The 20,655-nt window shown below is 42.8% G+C and overlaps 2 protein-coding genes across 3 annotated transcripts; both read left to right on the plus strand.

Annotated features, from left to right (window-relative positions):
- The first annotated feature begins 4,548 nt into the window (after window positions 1-4,548).
- lhfpl6 (LHFPL tetraspan subfamily member 6) lies at window positions 4,549-11,312 on the plus strand. The gene is made up of 4 exons (XM_063014354.1): window positions 4,549-4,768; window positions 5,403-5,926; window positions 10,300-10,398; window positions 10,719-11,312. Exons 2-4 carry the CDS (start codon window positions 5,542-5,544, stop codon window positions 10,835-10,837), a joined length of 603 nt encoding a protein of 200 aa, XP_062870424.1. The 5' UTR covers window positions 4,549-4,768; window positions 5,403-5,541; the 3' UTR covers window positions 10,838-11,312.
- Window positions 11,313-14,032: 2,720 nt separating this feature from the next.
- On the plus strand, window positions 14,033-20,068 carry si:ch211-266i6.3 (cytoskeleton-associated protein 2). 2 transcript variants are annotated; one of them, XM_063014545.1, is made up of 8 exons: window positions 14,039-14,080; window positions 14,177-14,217; window positions 14,989-15,015; window positions 15,103-15,971; window positions 16,366-16,642; window positions 16,860-16,920; window positions 17,277-17,547; window positions 18,037-20,068. In XM_063014545.1, exons 3-8 carry the CDS (start codon window positions 14,995-14,997, stop codon window positions 18,332-18,334), a joined length of 1,797 nt encoding a protein of 598 aa, XP_062870615.1. In that variant the 5' UTR covers window positions 14,039-14,080; window positions 14,177-14,217; window positions 14,989-14,994; the 3' UTR covers window positions 18,335-20,068. The 2 variants fall into 2 exon arrangements, with proteins under 2 accessions (XP_062870617.1, XP_062870615.1); XM_063014547.1 differs by having other exon boundaries at window positions 14,033-14,217; window positions 14,994-15,015.
- Window positions 20,069-20,655: the final 587 nt, after the last annotated feature.

Consider the following 20,655-nt stretch of genomic DNA (forward strand, 5'->3'; position numbering starts at 1 on the left):
GGCACGGGTGCGGGTGCTAGTCTGTGACTCTCCCGGACCAGCGCAGGACAGAGGGATTGTTGTAACTGGTGCTGAACGGCGGTTCGTTAAAGGCGGCGCTGCTACAAGTTCTGGATTCTTTTTTTTTTCTGCTTCACTGTTCGGCCCCGTTCAGAACTCTGTTAGTTGCCTCGCGACTCCTTGTAAAGGTCCGGTTACACCAAACGAATCCCGTTTCAAGTCTCCGAGTGCTTAGGAGGCTCCTAATTTACCGCTCATCAACACACAACACCTCGCCGGGCCCCCGGGGACCGAGACGTGCTCCTTAACACCGCTCCAGGTTCCCTCTCACCTGTCCAGGCCTGCCCGTGTGCACCGGGTGCCCTAAATCTTCAGCACGCTTGCTCACCGGGGGCCTAATCCTCGTCTTAATCGCGGTAATTAACGAGCGGCGCGCAGCTGGGGCTCGGCCGGGTCCCGCAGCACGCCGTCTCTCAGATTCGGTCTCCCGCTGCAGGACGACGCCCTCCCAATTATAATTGTTATTATTCTGATGGGTTCATTTTCGGTCCCCGCGGAGGAGCCGCTGCTCTCGCCGCTGGCAGGCGTGGGTACGGGTGAGGCGGGCGTGGCGTGGGTTCGGAGCTCGCCGAGGGACGTGTCGCCCGGAGCGTGTGATGTACAGGTCGCGTGCCGCGTTCGGCGCTCAGGACGGCTGCGTCCCAATTCACTGCAAGTCGATCGCGAGTGAACTAATCTGTGACCTTGAAATCGGTGCACGACCTTCACTTCCGCTCTGGTTCCTTCTGGTGGTGGATCGTCTGATGGCGTTCGGACGGACGCGTCCTCGTTTCAGCTCAGCAGGAAATTGCGTTTGAGCTCGTTAAGCAAGGCCGCCGCTCATGAGCTCGACTGATTGGATTACGGCTCAGATAATCGAGTTCACGCTTTAATGCGTTCACAGATTCTTCCTCTGTCGTGCTCCATCACGGGTCCATGAGCGACCGCGCTTTAACGTTCTAGAGGTCGGTGACACGGCGGGCGCAAAAGTGGGCGGCGCGTACACCCGAGTCACTGAACCTGGCACCCTTGATGCTCCTGGTGCCCTTTTGTTAAAGAATGACTGGATGTAATGAAGTGAACACACTCAGCACTTCATTAAACAGCAAAAATAGTATATAATACACGGTAATGTCAAAACTATGTGGACACCTGATCATAAGCTGATTGGATAATTTGTCTGAAAAACCGTAAACGTTGTCTGTGGTGTTCGGTTCAGGTACTAAAGTTAATCTAGAGGTCCTGACTCCTGACTGGTGTGATGTTCCAGTGTCTCGGTGATCAGTGGGGATGAGTTGTACTGTAGTTTGATAGTTACACTATTACCGGGAGTAAATAGCGCCCTCTAGTGGACTTTTACTGAACAACAACAATAATAAAAATCATCCACAGAATTTTTACGTCCTTCAATAAATTAATAAATCAATCACCTAAATTTGTAAATAAACTTTTAATTGAACTTATTTTTGATCTATCTTACATTAATTTTAAATAAAAATAAAACATATTCTGTTATATAACTTTATATAAACTGGCTACAGGGGGTGCCGTGTTATGACTGACCACTCTCTTACACTTATAATAATAATAATAATAATAATAATAATTATTATTATTATTATTATTATTATTATTATTATTATTATATATTAATATAACCAGTACTAATGAGATGATGATTATTATTATTATTATATATATATATATATTTTTTTATTATTATTATTATTATTATTATTATTATTATTATTATAATATATTAATAATACCAGTACTAATGAGATGATGATGATTATTATTATTATATATATATTTTTTTTTATTATTATTATTATTATTATTATTATATATTAATAATACCAGTACTAATGAGATGATGATTATTATTATTATTATTATTATTATTATTATTATATATATATATATATATATATATATATTTTTTTTTTTTTTATTATTATTATTTGTTACTGTTGTTGTTTTGTCTCGTATTAAATTATATATAGTGTATTATACAGTCCAACAAAATACAAACAAACTACAGGTGAACGAGCTCTTGTTCCAACCCTAAATTCACAAAAAATTGTTCAAAATAAAAAATAAAATAAAAAAGATACTTTTTTTATACTTTCCTCCAAAATTATTTTTTTAAATTGAAAGAATCTACAAACCACTGCTTTTTAGTTTTATTAGCATTTCCCATCGTCTGAAACTGAGTTTTTCTGTTTGATTATGTATGTAATATTGATTGTTTGTTTTTATTATTTATTATATTTCATAAACAAATGTTTGATATAATTCTTATTTATAACCACTAGGTGTCTCCCAATAACAAACCTTCTCTAATATACTGCGAATCTCATATTCAACAACTGTCATCAGTCTAACTACAGAAGTGAACACAATTCTAATCAGATAAGACATCATTACACATCATTATTCTCTAAAATTACTTAAAATTTTCTCTAAACGTTTCTAGTATTTTGTTCTGCTAGTGTAATGTTTTGGAAGCCGGTTCCAGAACAATGCAATTATTTGTTGTGTAATGCAATTTAAGAAAAACAAAGAAGCTGGCAAGTATGGGAGTAAAAAATGTGATAAATAGAAAAACCTTCACCTAGAGTGAATTGTAATTGTAACTTAAAAGAAACAGACACATCAATCATCTGCGCCTTTGTGCCCCCTCTGCTGGTCAAAATTGCAACCCAGAAGGATAAACTTTTAAAGTGGCTCACTGCAGAACTCCTTCAGCAGCTGCCACGTTACAATTTCTAAGGGTAAGAACCTAGAAATAGGCTTAGCATGGAGGACTGTACACAAGCCGGCTCGGCTGCACTCAGTTTTTTTTAGATGTTTCCACATTCATACATTAAAAATAATAAAATAATAAATGCTGCATCTTCAAATCACAGTTCTAGGTTTGTTTGCCGTGTTCAATAAAGCACCGGATTCTAGCCCCTTCTGGTTCAGCCCCAGTCCCCAGCCGGGAGTGGTCTGAGGGGGGCAAGGTAGGTGGGTGACGGGCAGGAACGAACGTGCTGAGGTCGTTTCTGAGGTTTCTGTCCGTGTGGAGATCAGATCTGCAGCTCTGAGTGGTTTTCTGTGTAATTGATGGATGCTGAGCTGCAGATCTTCTAATTAAAGGTAATCTGAGCTAATAGTCGCCTTGATGCTCCTCTCCAAAAACCACTCCGCCCTTCCAGTGATTCCAGTGAGGGAGGACACGGGGACACGGGGACCGCGTGCGAAATCCTTTTTCCTTCTGAAGAACCCGGACACACCTGACGTGACTGAACCCATGAGTCAGGCCTCAGGTTGGCGTGAGCTGGTGATGAGTACACACGACCCCCTCAAGAGCTTAAAGAGCGAGCGAGCTGTCGCCTGTCTGACTGTGTGTGTGTGTGTGTGTGTGTGTGTGTTAGTCTTACACTTCGAGCAGCTGTCTAGGACTGAACCCTATAATTATTCATCTCAACCCATCAGCGCCAACAGTCTCGCACCTTCAGCCTGAAACCACCAGAGAAACACCTCAGCGGCGGCCACGTTTCATGCAGCGGGGGTGAGACAGCATCACCTGACGCGCCCCTAAACCCAAAATAGAGAAATTCTGCTCTAATTCGGGAGGAAACTGGATTTGGGAACGTAACATCAGCTCACTACAAATCAGAAATGAATGAATATTCATGTTCACTCATCACAGGACAGTTCTGAGCAGCCACTCCACCTTCTGCATGCTTTCAGATGGTTTAGATGGTGGAAGGACAGACAGTAAGAGCAGACGAGGTTCAAACCCAGGTCTCCAGAATTCAGGTTGCTGTGCGACACCCACAGAAACGAAGGAATGAATGCACAGCTGACCGTGTGGCACCCTGGTTAGGTCGTATTGCCAACTTGTGCTCGGTGTGTCCAGTCATTTTCATCAGCCACTTTATCCCGGTCAGGGTCGCAGCAGGTCGGGTTCCACCCGGAAACAAAGAACTCAAGGCAGGAACATCCTAAACAGGCCGCCAATCAATCGCAGGGCTCCGACCATCATCCCCCAAGACACCAAGAGGCCAATTGTATCTGTGTTGACGCCCGGTTGGCTGATAGCACAGCAGTGGGCTAGCGTAATGTTCTAATGAAGCAAGCGCAAACGTGAGCCAGAGAGTTCCTTCATCAAACAGAGCAGAACAAACTCTTGCAGGAAGTGGATTTGCTTGTCACCTGCACTCTTACTATAAAGTCAGTGTTCATTGAAGTTGCAGAGGGTGGCTTGGCATTGTCTTGCTAAAACAAAGCCGTGAATTAGGGTTATCGAAGTTGATATGAATCCATGTGGTTGTATTATGTTAATGTATAATGTTATGCACTGTAGATAGTCAATTAACGAATGTACCGAATAATAAAATGCTCGGTGACACGCGGTCGGTCAGTGGGCGGGGCTAACGGAGAGCATTCGAGGGGCGGATGAGCGTGTGTGTGTGTGTGTGTGTGTGTGAGTGTGAGTGTGTGTGTGTGTGTGTGTGAGTTTGAGTTTGAGTTTGAGTGTGTGTGTGTGTGTGTGTGTGTCGAGCTCTCCCGGATTCAGAACTCAGAAAGATTCGGATCGATTCTGTAAGTGGAGTTTAAACTGTTAGTAAATCGGCTGAATGTGGATTAATGTGAGACTGAGCCGAGTGGAGCCGATCTGTTCCGAATTGAGCCGATCTTAGCCGATTTAATCCGATTGTTTCCGATACGATCCGAGGTAAAGTTAATACTGATTTTCTATCTAAGCATGTTTCATGTGAACTTTTAATACATGTATGTTGGTGTGTATTTTAGCAGGTTGTCTATGAGATACTCAAGCAGTTTATGGTGGTGAATGACATTTTACAAACACTAAATGGCCAAAAGTATTCGGACACTAGACCATAAGCTTGTCGGACGTCCTGTTTAAAATAGAGAGACCATCTATGTGATTTTTTCTTCTGAGTAGCTTCTCACAAGACTTTAAAGTGTGTCTGTGTGTGGGAATTTGTGCCCGTTTGTATGGCTGGGCGCTTATTTTTCTCAGTTGGTGTTCCGGTTCATCCCAGAGCTGCTGTGTGGGGCTGAGGTCAGGGCTCTGTGCAGGACACTGGAGTTTCTGGAAGAGGAATGGGCCTTCCCTAAACTGTTGCTGCAAAGTTGGAAGCCTCTGATTTCCTTTATGTCACTGATTTATTACATGAATTCAGTATTTATAAGTGGCGTCCTAATACTTTTGTCCTTAAGTGTGTGTAGCCTTTTGATGGACTGGTGCAATGCAATATTCCTGTGGCACTGTACCCACCACGACCCTGACCAGAATGAAACGTGTCACATGTGAAATATTTTTCATTTATTTTTCTTTGTTGTAGCTCTAAATTGGAGAGATGGGCGTCAAACCTGGCGTTTTACCAGCCTGAGAACTAAACCAGCCCACCGAGGACATGTGGACCGGGCGAGTCTAGAACCCACACACTTCCTCCTGTGCTGTCCCTCCTGTGCTCGGGAGAGATGGGTTCCAGTCTGACGTGTGCTGGTGTAGCCTGGGCTCTGATCTCGCTCCTCGGGGCCGCCGCCTCCTGCGTGGGGTTCTTCATGCCCTACTGGCTGCTGGGCTCTCAGATGGGTATGCCGGTGACGTTCGGGACGTTCCGGCGCTGTTCCTACCCGGCCCGGGACGAGGTTCACGGCGGGACGGTGATAGTGGAGCAGTGTGGTCGGTACGCCTCGTTCCAGAGCATCCCGAGTCTGGAGTGGAGGATCTGTACTGTGGTGACGGGGACGGGGTGTGGACTCCTGCTGCTGGTGGCACTGACGGCGATCATGGCCTGCTGCGTGTCGGACGTCGTATCTCGCACCGTCGGACGGGCGGCCGGAGGGATGCAGTTTGTTGGAGGTGAGACTGGAGGACTGGAGGGTTTTATGGAACTAAAGGTAGATGGAGGTGTCAGGATGTGCTCGGATAGACTCGGGAGGCCGGCCAGCGTTCTACTAATGGGATTTGGTGTTTAGGGAAAGTTATTGTAAAAGTTGGTGATGAACGGTGATGAAATTGAGCAGGGACACGCCCAGAGGTTTTATAAAACCTACCCTAACAGCAGAAGAGCTTAAACCCCGACACACTAAAGGTTTAAACTTTAGGTCTCAACTTCAGGAGGCTTGGGTTGGTTTATACAGTGGAAGTCGCCTGTGTGTGTGTGTGTGTGTGAGGGATTTTTTTTGGAGCTTAGTTGAGATCCCACCAGGTCGAGAGGTCATAACCTTTTGCTTATTAGTGTTTGAAAAGTGAATTTACATGTGGGTGATGAAGAGGTGAAGTTCGGGTGAGACTCTGAGCTAAAAGTGTGAAATACAGTTTATTTTTTATTCTTTAAGTCTTATTTACACTGTTAGTCAATCAATGATCAGCTAGAGTGAACCATAATAAACAGCATAAAATACTAACAGAATACTCATAGTAAATAGAAAATAATCATAGACAAACAGGCATGAACGATAAACAATATTAATATGAATGAATATAAATGTAATGATATCGTGCAGGTGAAAAGAAGCGGTCTGTACTGCACAGGCGCCAGAGGGAGTGTGTGTCAGGTACAGCCCTGCTTGAAAAGTGAAATATAAATAGAATTTAACTGTGTTTATATTGTTGCGTCTCTGATAAAAGCTGAGCAGAGGCAGGACGTAAGTGTGTTATCTCAGTGAGAGCTTTATTATGCTAAGTCCAAGAGTCACACTCTGTAAAGTCCGTAACACAAGTCAGCACGACGGTAGATAATAATCCATAATCATAAATCAGTGCTAAAGTAAAAGTCGCGACTGAGCGAAACATCAAGACCAGACAGAAATACAGAAATATTTTTTGCATGAATGGGCAAACATTCCCACAGACACACTCTAAAATCTTATAGAAAGACAAAGGGAGCAACGCATGGCCGTGAATTGTGTGTGTGTGTGTGTGGGGGGGGGAATGTCATCTACTGAGTGGAATGTGTTTATTTATTACATGTATTTTTACATCACTATATTTAGGAGGAGCATTTTAAGCAGATCTGAATATGGGGGGGGGGGGTGGTTTGATTTGGAGACTCAGTGGGGTGTCGATCGTTCTACGGTGGGGGGTGAGAGGAGGAACGGAGGGTGGTGGTGTCTTGCTGAGAAAGGAATCTGCAGCAGGAAGAGACGCTTAAATGTGATCGAGTTAAAGCTGTGTGTGTGTGTGTGTGTGTGTGTGTGTCCAGAGAAGTTTTATTTATTCATTCATTCCCGCTGCTCCTCTGTCCTCATGCTGTTTGTCCGTGTTGGAGACCAGTTCTTGTGACAGATGATGCTGAAATTTGGGCCCCATATTTGATCTCTTTGAAGTTCTGTTAGTTGCCTCACGTTGCTTTGAAGTCTCACAGATCAAAGTGTTAATCGGATGGACTCCTATGTATTTATATTTACGTTTCTACATCGTCGCCTTCTGATGCATTTTTCCAGCGTTGTACCGACTTTTTAATGCCGTTTTTTGTCGAGCTCGTAGCCGCTGATGCGCCGCTGCTTTCATATCATCATCACATGAAAATCTTCTTCCCCATAAAGCTTCTTTCAGCATCCAAAAAGGTGGAGATCATAGATGGAGCTAAATCCGGACTATAAGCGTCTCTCAGAGACACCCGATTACTAATACACCCTCACCGCTTATAACCACAATATAAAAGTGAGAAAACTTTTTGAAGATCCCTCGTGGTTCTCATTTGGTCACTTCAGACGTGAGCTAGCTGCCTGTAACGTGACCCGTTATTTCCAGAACCTTCTAAACCGAGTTTACGCTTGTAAACGTGGTTGTTCTGAAAAACCTTAAAGGATTTGAATTGCTGTAGTAACATAATAATAATAATATATAAGTAATATATAATGACTTTTAGGATTTTCGTCTGTGCACCTCTGTAGCTTTTATTTCCACAAACACGAGCCGTTTATGTTTTTCGGCACTAAGGGACGTTCAAACTCGCCTTGAGCTTCCTGTTTCTGATTAATGAACAGTCACGGTGAGATTAGATCCTCGTTCCTCCTCCTCGGCTTTGAAGTGGTTCAGGAAGAGGGCAGCGCCCGGGTATGAACTTCACACCCTCTGACACACACACACACACATGGTTAAGCTTCCATAGCAGAGTGAACAAAAGCCTCTCTGTGCATGGTCTCTATCAGGTCCTCTCTGGAATGCCGTGCTGCATTCTAGTCCGAGCGATCAGGCTGGAATTTTCCCCCTCATTCCCTTCTAAGGAGAAAAGAGGAGCGAGAGCTTCACCCTTCAGCTCAGCACTTCAAAATGTTCCGTCCTCTCATCCCTGATTGTTTACATTCTACAGCCGCGCAGCCTCATTTTAAACCCTTTTCATCTCTAAGTGGATCAGTACGAACTCACGCCGGTGTCTCACGGATCTCTGATCAGAATCAAGGTCTGGAGGAACTCCTGAGGTGCTTCGGTATAAAATATTTTGGCGGGTGTGAAGGCAGCCTCAGCAGGACTGGATCGGGATCGGTTTGAGTTTTACTGGGAAACGCCTGAAGACCCTGAATAGGTCACCAATCCATTACACGTGTTCATCCACCCCCCACCCCCAGACATAGCCAGTCATGTCTGTGTAGACATGCTGCCAGCTGTTAGCACTGCAGATTTGAACGGCTGCGCCTCCCGAGCGACTGTTATATTATTAAATAATGATAATTACACATAAACTGAGTGAGAAAACTAAATGTGAACCTGAACGCATCATAATAAAGCTGGTAATGCGTAACCATAGCAACCAGCATGTAAAATATGGTGGAGGTGGAGGACTAAAGCAAGTTCATTTTAATCATTTTATGTCATTCAGTTTCAGAGAAGCGAAACACTGTCAAAATACTAAAGACTCAGGTACATACTCAGGTACATACTCAGGTACAAGGCTTTCATTTGCGTCTTTCTGAATTCCATGTGGATGGAGTCAGGATTGTCGGGCCCTGGCTGGGCCGCCCGCTGATGCCCACTGATGCCCGGCTGGTTCTGTGTACGAGCAGAATAAAGGCCGCAGTGTTTTGAGTATGAATCTCACATTGTTGTGGTTATGAACAAACTGCTGAGATTCTGATTCTGCTGCCTGAACTGATCCAATGAAAAGGAAATTATGTTCACGTGTGTGTGCGTGTGTGTGTGTGTGTGTGTGTGTGTGTGCGTGCGTGCGTGTGTGTGTGTGGTGTTCTGTATTAATATGTGTGGACAGCTTGGATTCTGGAAAACATCTAACCGGCATCAATCAATCTGGAACTGCTCCCTCTAGGACCAGAACTGGTATATTTGCTACATGAACTGGTCCCTTTAGTACCAGAACCAGTATAACTGCTACAGGAACTGTCTTCTTTGGTACCAGGACTACTTCCACAAAGAGCTGAATGGCGTACAGAAAGCCACGCTAAGCTCCATGTGACTCCTGCCCCCCCCCATATCCAACTTGCATGGTCGCCCAAACAAGTTTCAGACCCCGTCTGACCTTCCCTCCCTTAAACGTGCCCAGTTGTGTTTGTGTGGACTCACGCCTGGAATAGAACTGGTACTTCTTCTACTGGAACTGGTACCTTTGGTCCAATTGGTACTGGAACTGTAGCCTTATGTACTCAGAGTATATCTACACAGCTTTTTTTTTTGTATTATGGGTGTGAACATGCTAAATTCATGCTGCCAAATTCCATTTTGACCAAGTTAAAACTGGATGCTTCACGTTGGAATCTTTTCGGCTCCGACCTGGTCCTGAACGCTGTGTTACTCTCCACATTCCTCTGGTGTAAATGCTGTTTTGGGTTTAAACGGAGACGTTTGGGTGCCAGTCGGAGCCGCTCGGCGGATCGTCTCTCATTTTCCTAATCGTCTCACGTTATTATCAAAGCGTTTTCGTTCCCATCAGCCCCAGACGAAAGAGCGTCGCTGTAGCGCCTGTGAGAGGATCTTTAATTGGAGGTTTGATGAGCACGTATTATAATGGAGCTGTACAGTGTGTGATCAGAACCACCGCCGGGATCACACACCGTGTTCATAATGACAGGGACGAGCCGTGAACACACACACACACAATATACTGCAGCATGAAATATTCTATCTGTAGCAGAGTTTGCACAGGCCACTATGTTTCCCCCGGTATGTTACTGTGCAGAAATTTAAAAACAATGTGCAGAGTTTTAGACAAAATTGCTATCATACGTCCCCTAACTTTTCTCTCTCTCTCTTTCTCTCTCTTTACATGTGTTTAGGTTTGCTAATAGGTTCGGGTTGTGCTCTGTATCCTCTCGGATGGGACAGCGAGGAGGTTAAACAAACCTGCAGCAACACCTCCGACCAGTTCAAGCTCGGTAAGATTACAGTAGTTAGATCGCAAATTTATAATCCCAAACAGTAGAGATACTGCTACCAGCAGGCTGGGCGCCTATACGGGCAGTAATTGCATCCAATAATATGTCCAATTACGCCCTCTGCTGGCTGGTAACAAAGATCGGTGTGTGACTCTCCTTGCGTGATACGGATCTCCAGGTGAAAAGAAGCGGTACTGAACACGTGCTCCTCCACTAGGTTGCAGCAGATCTCGGACTGAATCTTCTAGAATTACTCTGTAAAGTCTTGATGTTTCTGTGTGTATGTAATAATTCATTCTTATTTATTGGTGGATCTGCAGGTTCGTGTGAACTGGGTTGGGCTTTTTACTGCACGTGTGCTGGAGCGGCGGTGGCCATGCTGCTGTGTACGTGGATGTCCTGCTTCGCCGGCAAAAAACACAAACCTTACCTGTACTGACCGTGCACACACACACACACACACACACACACACACACACACACATGCACAGAGGGACAACAAGGGACCAAACTGAACTGACAAGCTTGAACCTGCTTTGGAATCAAAGTCTAATTGAATCAAGTTTATTTAAAAGCATCAAAAACAACCAAGTCTAGAGACGAACTTCAGATTATTTTATATTTTATAAAGAAATAAGGAAGATGAAGAAGTTTTATCTTTATTAGAACTGATCTGCTCTCCACTAGTTTTGTATGTTTGCATTTATTTGTATCGTGATTTTTGTCTCTGACGTGTAAATGAATTGTTTGGTACAAACACGGAGTTGCAGTTTATTAGATAGTAATTTGGACCATGTGATAAACTGACAACTTTATACCTGCATGTTTACTTATTGTTATAATGTATATGTATTATTATTATTCTGTATTTAAATAATAATGTTATAGTCTTTAATATTTCACATGCAATAAAGATAAGCCTTAATAAAGCTTTTATTTCAAATGTAATAAAGACCAGTGTGATGATGGTTGTGGATCCAAGAGATCAGAAGTCACAGTGTATGAGTAAGTATTGGTCACATTCGGCTGTTTAACAACAGGGAAAATGATGCTCTAAAAAACATAAACATGAGGCTGGCTAGAAACGATAGCTGAGATTTTTCCTGCTTAATACAGACAATCTTGCAGAAATTAATGGATTTTATTTGTGTTTTACTTGTGTTTTACGCAAGGGTAGCCAAACATAGTTTATCATTCTCAATTAATATTCTCTCTGTATTTGTACTCACGTTTCTTTTCAAAACAAGCAGCTGATAGTTCTTTACATTAGACAGCTTATATTAAGTTGTTTACATGTGTGAGGGAATTGTGGAAATGTGAACGCTTCTCTGATTCCAGCCAATAAGAACTGAGTTGACTCCAAAGAGAAATAAAGTGGGGTTAAGTACAAATCTGCATTGTACTCCACCCAAAAAATTGAACCAGAACTCAAAATGGGGTGAATCCTAACTTATTAATCATTACAGACCAAACATGGGAGATTCCTTTACAATAATGAGGTTTCATTTCTGTCTGCCTTTTATTTTTGCTGTAGTCATGAGAGCATTATTATTTATTGTTCCAATAAGATTGGTAATATCCAAGCAACTAAGAGGGCCCAGCAATGGTGCAATGGTACTTGGCATCATGGACTCTATGAACTACCAAGAGATGTGAAGTAAAAATCTAGATGCTCACAGTGCTTATTGTTGAATCTTCCAGCAGGGTAATAATCCAAAACATTCATCCAAATTCTTAGAAAAGGGTTTCACATCAGCACAGAATCAAGTTTTTTTCATGGACATTACAGTCTTCTTACCTGAAGCTTAATAAAAAACTGAGGGTTCAGCAAAACAACTGAAGAAGAGTCCAGAAGGGAAGATCTAGGACCTTGGAGGTTTCAATATGATTCCATATTGAGAAGTCTCTCCTAGATGTCTTGCTCTAAATTCTTTGATCCTATCAGTGGCTATAGCAGAAGCATTTTATGTTGAGGAACATGTTATTTTGGGACTGTTCCCCAGAAATGAAAGTTCCTCCAGCGGATCAGATGTGGGTCACAATCAGATATGAGAGATTAAAATGGTTTTATTTTCACAGCAGTGAGTCCTGCAGACCCTTCCAGGTCTCATCAAACCCAGGAGTGTGCTTTGGAAGATGATACAATCTGCTTCATGTGTATTTCTAAACCCAATGAAAGTATGCATCAGAAGTGAGCAATAGAAAAGCAGCACAGAGCATCATAGATTCATTATTTACTTCATTAAGATACAGAGAATTTGAGAGGTGCTGCTCCAAATGACTGCTCTACTTCTGCTTTCAGATGACCTGCCATAAATGTGAGTTTGTTAGTTTTTGTGGGTCACTAGAAAATCCGAGGGTTTAAAAACTTAAAGAAAGTTTAGAGAAAAGTAGTATTGTGCCATCTAGTGGGTGAGATGTCAGCTGTGGCAACTTCTGGAGGCAAATTTAGCCATTCTCATCAAACACAGTGAAGTGGATGTGAGGGGCACAACAGGCCTTCAAAAATATAGATTTTTAAAGAGTTTATGATTTTAAATGAGCTTTGTCAGGGTCACATAAGGTTCAGTGCCACCCAGGAACACGTTCATCTTAAGGTTAATGTCACAGGTGATATAATAAAGTTGTATAAAGATAGTATATAGTAAAGTTGAAAGTTGGTGTTTAGTCGGGCGCTCTACCAATACAATTGGCTTTGGCTGTGACTGGGGGATGGAAGGTTGGATGATAGATTGGACAATTGTTAGCAATCAGAGACAATCAAACCTAAAACTGGGTTTGAGGTAGGGTGTCCATACGTCTGGTTTTAGGGCGGACAGACCGGTTTTCACCTTCCAGTCCAAAGTATGGCGCAATGCCTGGGCGGACACGTATTTGTCTTCTTTTGAAAGCTAACCGGATGCTTGTAATGATCATATTTAATTTCCCTGCCACTGGTTTACAAACACATAAAAATAAATGTCTTGTATTTCATTGGTTTAAAGCCGGCACTTTCAGTGAGGACGTTCACCCTTTGATTAAGAACCATTCAGACCTGAAATGCTGGTTAATTAATAAGTTTTAATAACTGTTCACGCTGTTGACACGCCAAAACACCAGCTCTGAGTGGTCACCAGCAAGAAAGATTATTTCCATGCTTTTTGTACTGAAGTATCACAAGTCAACTCTAAATTTGCTGAGTAGAACCTTCATTAATGTGGCAACTTTCTAGTTTATTCAGTTGCATCACAACCATATCAGTTAAGGTTTTAATGTTGTATGCTGTAGACATGATCCTGACTCCCCACTGTCATGTCCTCCATTTTGGGGTTATGGAAATGGCCATCATAGTTAGGGGTCGAATACTATTCTAGCCAGTTTAATCAAAGTTTGTACTTGTGTGTTTGACAGGATTTCAGCCTTAAACGGCTTAACATTCCAATCATTTTTGTTTCTACTGTGTTACTGTTTAAAATGTTGGTTCTGCCCATCAGATCCCATCATCACATCACTGTTGTTGTTTTGGTTCAAACCCGACATAACTGCGCCTTCTTCAGTTCAGTTGACGAAAAGACCCGCCTGATGTATCACATGACCTCTCTCTGCTCATGTCATTGGATAAATTGAGTTAGCTCCAACCTGTAACCCGCCAATCAGGACGAACGACTGCAGCGGCAGGCTCAAATCATTTTGAACGTTGCAGGTTTGAAAGCGGCTGTAAGACTCAAGCCATAAACAACACTAACAAAACTATAATCTTTTATTTATTTTATTTAATATTTACATACTTTTATTTTAGTGTTTTTGCTGCGGATTGTTTGCGGACATTCGTGATTCGAGGTAAGTTCTTTTTATATGTTATTATAAGTGTCTTTCTAGCTGATGAAAACCAGGTCTGAATTCAAATTACTTTAAGCTCCCTATATATGTGCACTGCATAGTGGATGAAGTAGTGGATTATGCTCCCTATATAGTGCACTACCTGGTTAAAATAGATCTATTTGAGATTCTAATCTCTAATCGCTGTCTTTGTGGGCTTTTTGACCTCGTGTAAGTGGAATAAAACGGTTGCTTTTAAAAATAAAACTTTGCTTTGCAGATTACCTAATGTTATTTTAGTTTTTTATGCTACTCAGGATTTGAATACTTAACGACATATTCAAATTTTTATTCAAACTTGCATTAACGGTGATGCTCTCAGTACACTACACACATTTATGGTTACATGTGCCAAATGTCTCACCTGTTTCACCTGTTTTGAGAAATGGTTCTCTGTTCGAGGTCATTAATTGTGTTCTTTTGCTTAATTGGTGCTTTATGATGTTACAGCCTCAAGGATCTGTGGGTTTTTGTCCTGGTACTCCGGTTTTCTGCCACCTTTCAAAAAATGCCCCTAGGTGTAAGTGAAAAAATGTGTCATGGCATGTGTGTTTAAAAGTCAGTCCACACCCTTCCTAATAACTGAGTTCAAACTACTCGTGTAACTTCTTATTTAAGCCCAAGCTTTAGAATGAGATCCAACAAGGTCCTCGTCAGGTGTCCAAACACTACAAGTAGCTCATAATGTTATTTGTCACCTAATAACAATATTCAACATTTTTTTTGTGACAGCGCAGGATGGACACGGCAGTGATAAAGGTACCATTAAATTAACTAAAACTACATAAAAAGATAATGTTCAATAACCTTAAACTAGCAGGCTTATATCAATGCTTTGTGTTTCAGAGCAATAAAGAGAACTCCAAACCAGAAGCTGGAGTGAAAACCGTCCCCAGATGTGTCGTATCCAAACAGAAGCTGATTAAATCTGAACCCCTGCAGTCCAAAAATGATCTACAGGAGGCAAACATGGCTGGAAAGGTTGGGTCTAAACCTCTAATCAAACCAGCTACAAAAACCAACGCTTCAGATTCTATAGCACGGAAAACGCTGAGCCAGGCCTTCCACACCCAACAATCCACCAGGCACAGGAAGCTGGTCATTGAGGTTCCGAAGCCACCAGCATCCGTGCCCCCCAAAACTATCCCCGGCACCTACAAGGGCAGAGTGGTGAAGTCAAAAATCGACTGCTTCAGGAAGCCGGCCACCGGTGACGAGAAGACAGCAGACGCTCAAGCAAACGCAGCTAGGCCTAATCCTGAGGTGAGGACTTTGTCCAAGGTTCGCTCCAAGTCTGTCACCACTGTACCTGGTTCCTCTAAAGCGAGACTGCCTCCTAACCTCGCTGGCAGAGTGAAGTCCGTGTCTGACGTGGCACAGAAACCAGTGGTGCAGACCAAAGCTCCAACTCACTCGGCTGCAAAACCAGTTACAACGTTCATAAAGCCACCCAGAGTGCCCACAAGGCCACCTACAGCCTCCGCAAGGGCACCTACAGCCTCCTCAAAAACGGCCGCAGTGCCCGCAAGGCCAGCAACGACCTCCAGTAAACCAGCTCCGATCTCCAAACCCACATCGTTCATCAAGAAGAAAGAACCATCGGTGCAAACCAAACCCAAACTCACAGCCGCTGCTGGTGATCAGAAAACACACAAACCCGCCCCGAGCAGCACCAGCCAGTACAGAATCCGGGCGGAGTCCGCAGAGGAGCGCCAGTAAGTTGTTAGCATCAAGTCATTCCCATTTCTTCTGATCCTGCATGGAAATCCATTTTTAATTAAATAGTATAATTATATAAAAGTGGTTGATTAGGGTTATTTTGAAATGCACTATATAGTCAAAAGTATGTGGACACCTCTAGTCCAAAAAGATATTTACAGCTGTTATAGCCTTCAATGTCTGTGGGAATTTGTGCCCATTTAGTGACAGTAGTATTTGCAAGGTCAACCAATAACATTGGACGAGAAGGTCAATCGACATTCCAATGCATCTTAAATACTGTTTTGTGCACAGGGGTGCAGTCATGCCGAAAAAAAAAAGGCCCAATTAAAATGAAATGTATCACAAACCGGTCAGGTACACGCTAACTTCTGAACTGTATCCTCCCAGGGCGAAGCTGGCAGCATGGCTGGCATCGAAGGGCAAGACCCTGAAAAGACCAGCGGTCACGGAGAAAGCAGCTCCCCGAACCAGCAAAGCCGAGGTCGTCGTTAAAGAAGAGGCACAACCCCAGGTCATCCCGGCTCATCAGACCAAACCTGAGGAGGTTCCTCAGAGTCAAGCCGTGTTCACCAGCAGCCCCAGCCACATCATCAACACCACCCTGGACCTGCTGGATAACTCCGACCTGGACCTGCCCGCAGACCCCGAGATCAGACTGGAGTCGGTAAGAACCAAACGGCTGTCGCGCCCAGCAAGTGACCAGGGTTTTAAACCTTGAGTGTTCATTTTGGCATGTTCTCTTCAATGCACTGTTCCAAAAACAGCTGCTGTAAATTGATGGAATCTGTGCGTGTCTGGCAACCCTGTCCAGAGTGGCCCGGTGTTTCTGTGTAGCTCCGGACCCACTGGGAATAAATTGTTGCTTCATGTGTTCTGAACAGTTGGTGGTGAATCTGTGTGATCGACTGGAGGCCATGGAAACTCCGTCCTCGTGCGACAGAGGTGAGTCGCTCTTATTGTTCACTATAGAATTCAATATATAATACATACAGCACTCTGATTAGGAATGGTGTCCATATACTTTTGACCCATTAACCTATTAGTGTTTTTCTAACTGTAGAACATTTAAGCATGACTGTATTTGAAATACCCTGGACAAAACACTGATCTATAGCAGGGCTTCACCCATGCACCTCCTCCCCAATCCTTCCTTAGACATAGCCAATCATGTGTCTTGACGCCCAACGTTTCCCAGTACAACACAACCTCATTCCCTGCGACCCTGACCAGGATGAAGCGGCTACTGCTGCTAATAAAACGTGTGTATACCTGCAATAACGATGCGATTGTGCTGACAGGTGAAGACGATGAAGCTGAGATGTTGACCGAGCCGAAGGTGGAAGAAGGAACCGATAAAGAATACGAGATCCTGGAAGAGGAACTAAAAGAGGAGACACAGGAGCAGGATGGTGGAGAGGACGAGGAGAAGCCGATTAAACGTGAGGAGAAGATGAAGAAGACGAGCGAAGATGAGGAGGATGATGATGATGAGATGGATTCCACACCAGCAGATGCTGCAGAAGGGTGTGTGGTGAAGTACAGTGTGAAGACCACGCCGTTCCTCCAGAGGTCAGTCTTTAACCTCACACTTGGCTGTGAGGAGTTTGGCATGTTCTTCTTTCCTATTGGTACTATTGTTTCTGTTTACTTCATGCAAAAGGTGGATTGGCTGCTCTAAATTGGCCGTTTGTGTGTGGTGCACTGTGATGACACACTGCAACCCTGACCAGGATGAAGCATCTTTTGGGTCAGGTCTGCAATCTGCATTTCAATTCATCCCAGGGTTGAGGTCCGGGCTTTGATGTCTACCGACCTCCCCTGCACAGGGGCACAGTCATGCTGGAACAGGGAAGGGCCTTCCCCAAACTGTTTCTGCACAATTAAAAGCATATTTGTTTGATTTTGATTTCCTCTATGCCGGTTATCAAAGGGCGTGGCTGGAGAACCGGAACACTGTGTAACTAGAAAGGGTGTCCGTGTACTTCTGGGTACTTCTGAATATTTATTTATTTCCTATTAATATCGATTTGTTTAGTGTTTTATTTTTTTTTTTCTCAGTGTAAAGAAGAAGCTGGACGGCGAGATGGTTCCAGGAACTCCTGGTTCTCGGCGTAAGGGTGGCATCAAAGAGCTGAAGTACCTGACCCCCGTGCGCCGCTCCTCCCGAATCCACAGGTACTCGTCCCGCCTCCCGGACATGCTGAACGAGCACGACCCGTGCGTCTCCTCTCTCGCCGAACTCGAGCTGCTGGACGCCGCCGACACCAACGCCTACATCTACAGGAAGAACCCGGCGCTGCTGCAGCACCATCCCCAAATCCAGAACCTGCACGAGCTGATCGACGAGGAACACTGAACTCAACACATCGAGCACACTGAAGGGGGGGTCGTGGGGGTTCTGCTGCATACTAAACATTTTACTACACCCAAAAAAAATGACATTTTTAATGAAAATTTTAGGATAAAAAAAGGTGAAGAGCGTACTCAACCCTAGTACCTAAATCCATACACACATTGTTCTGACACACCAGAGATAAACACACTCACACTCTTGAAGACAGACACTACATTTGAATTGATTTTTGTCATATTAAAATTGGGGGGGGTAGTCACAGTAGTAGCCAGGTGGGTAGAGCTTTGGGCCATTATTGTTTGGAAGGTTGTGGGTTCAAATCCTGACTGTTATGCAGCCACTGTTGGACCCTTGAGCTTGACCCTCTCGGATCATATACAGTACATGTATGTATATATATGACAACTAGAGGCATTCCAGCTGTATTTCTATTAATAATTCTATTGGCCACTAAATGAACACACATTATTTTAATTAAAAAAAGATTGTTTTACTGAAAGCTGCTGGAATCGATGCAGATTTTTTAAAATAACAACAGTGTGTGTGTGTGTGTGGAACTTTGTTCTATTAAACTAAACAAACCTCTACTGAGGACTCTAAATGTTGATTATGATTTTTGTGTAGGAGAAAAATACATATTCAGAATTGTTTACTCTTGAACACTATACTTAGGAGCACCGCAGTGGAACGTTCTGGTCCGGATCCCTGAGTCGGATGTCCTTATTTTATCCGGGTCTGTTAGTGGCACTGAGCACACACTGACAAGTGCACCTCAATGGCCAGGCTGTTTGGACACCCCCAATAGCCCTTTAATCCCGGACATAGTCAGTAACATCTGTGTAGACGGCAGATAGCACCACTGAGATTTAAACCTGGGCAAAATACAGAAACTGCAAAGTAAAAAAGTAAAGTGTTGTCATGAACTGTGGGCTCAATATCACTTCTATCTGTTTTTCTGCAGTGAAAACTGTTAGTATTTGAAGTAATATGATTAAAATGTTTTAAATCTGATTTTTTTTATTGAAATGAAAAATGGTGAGGTGATATTTTTTCATATTTCAGTGTAATATATAAACATATCTAACACTTGGTGAATGAAAACCTCACTAAACGAGCTTCTAATACAAGCTGCTTTACATGAAACGGTGAACTACTAAAGAAAACAAACCAGCGCTTGCTGGTGCCTGGTGTTGAGCTGTATTGGTACTAAAATCCTGCATAATTCATTATTACTGAAGTAAATACTACATGTGTTTGAATACTGCTCTGAATGCTGCATTTCCCAGTTTAAAGCTGCACTGTGTAACTGTTTTTGGTAAAGGTTAAAGCAATCTTGCATCTTCATAATTATTATTTAATGTCCTGTTTGGCACATGAACTCCTAAAATGTTCTTTTAGTGTTACTTATATAAATATCATTTTTACTAGTAAGGTCTTCACATCGTCAGAAGTTACATATCACAGCTTTAAAGAAAATATAATTTGTTTATAGTTTTTTTTCTATTTTCTGTGCTGTCTCAGCATGTTCATGTATGTGTTGTTTGTACCTGTCCTGTTTCTCCAGCTGTATAAATTAGTTGTACACGTGCAGTAATAACAGAACGTTAATATTGATGATGAGTAGAATGATGAACAGTGGCCTGTAACACTCAGCCTTCAACAGTTTATCATTCTGGAGAGAATAACTCTGTCACATGATATGTGTGGGGTTATTTTTAATAAATATTAAGTTCTTTATGATGCCGTCTTTGTTTTTTATTCATTATAAAAAGAGCCTCAGCTCTTCTGAGAAACTTTCCACTGAATTTTGGAATATGACTACTGGGATTTACTTGGATTCTTAGTGGCACAGATGTGTATGAGATTTTGACCTTAGGCAGCTTTATCAGTTCAAGTTCTTTCATACCAAGCTCACCAAAACATGTATTTATTAAGCATGGGGACAATGCTCAAACTATTACTACAATTTTTAAAGCAGAAGTAGTTTTTAGAATGTTATATGTTTGTTGCAGCATTAAGATTTCTATTTTTTGCACTCTTAACAGACTGTACAATCAAAAACAGGCATTATTCCTCCTCCACCATACTTTGCAGTTGTCAGTATGCATACGATGGCTAGTAAAGTGTTTTTCACTCCAAAACCATCCATTTGACTTAAAACAAGCCAGGCTTCTTCGTGAAGGGTACAGGGTTTGATACGTGCTTTAAGGTAGGTCAGGTCTGGTCCATTTTTGGCGTTTTAAGCATCAGAAATTAGATTGTGAATGGAAGACCAGTCAGGACTAAGTTTCAGTAGTCCAGCCTTGATTTGACAAGAATATGAG

The sequence above is a fragment of the Trichomycterus rosablanca genome, chromosome 18, assembly GCF_030014385.1.
Source record: "Trichomycterus rosablanca isolate fTriRos1 chromosome 18, fTriRos1.hap1, whole genome shotgun sequence".
NCBI lineage: Eukaryota > Metazoa > Chordata > Actinopteri > Siluriformes > Trichomycteridae > Trichomycterus > Trichomycterus rosablanca.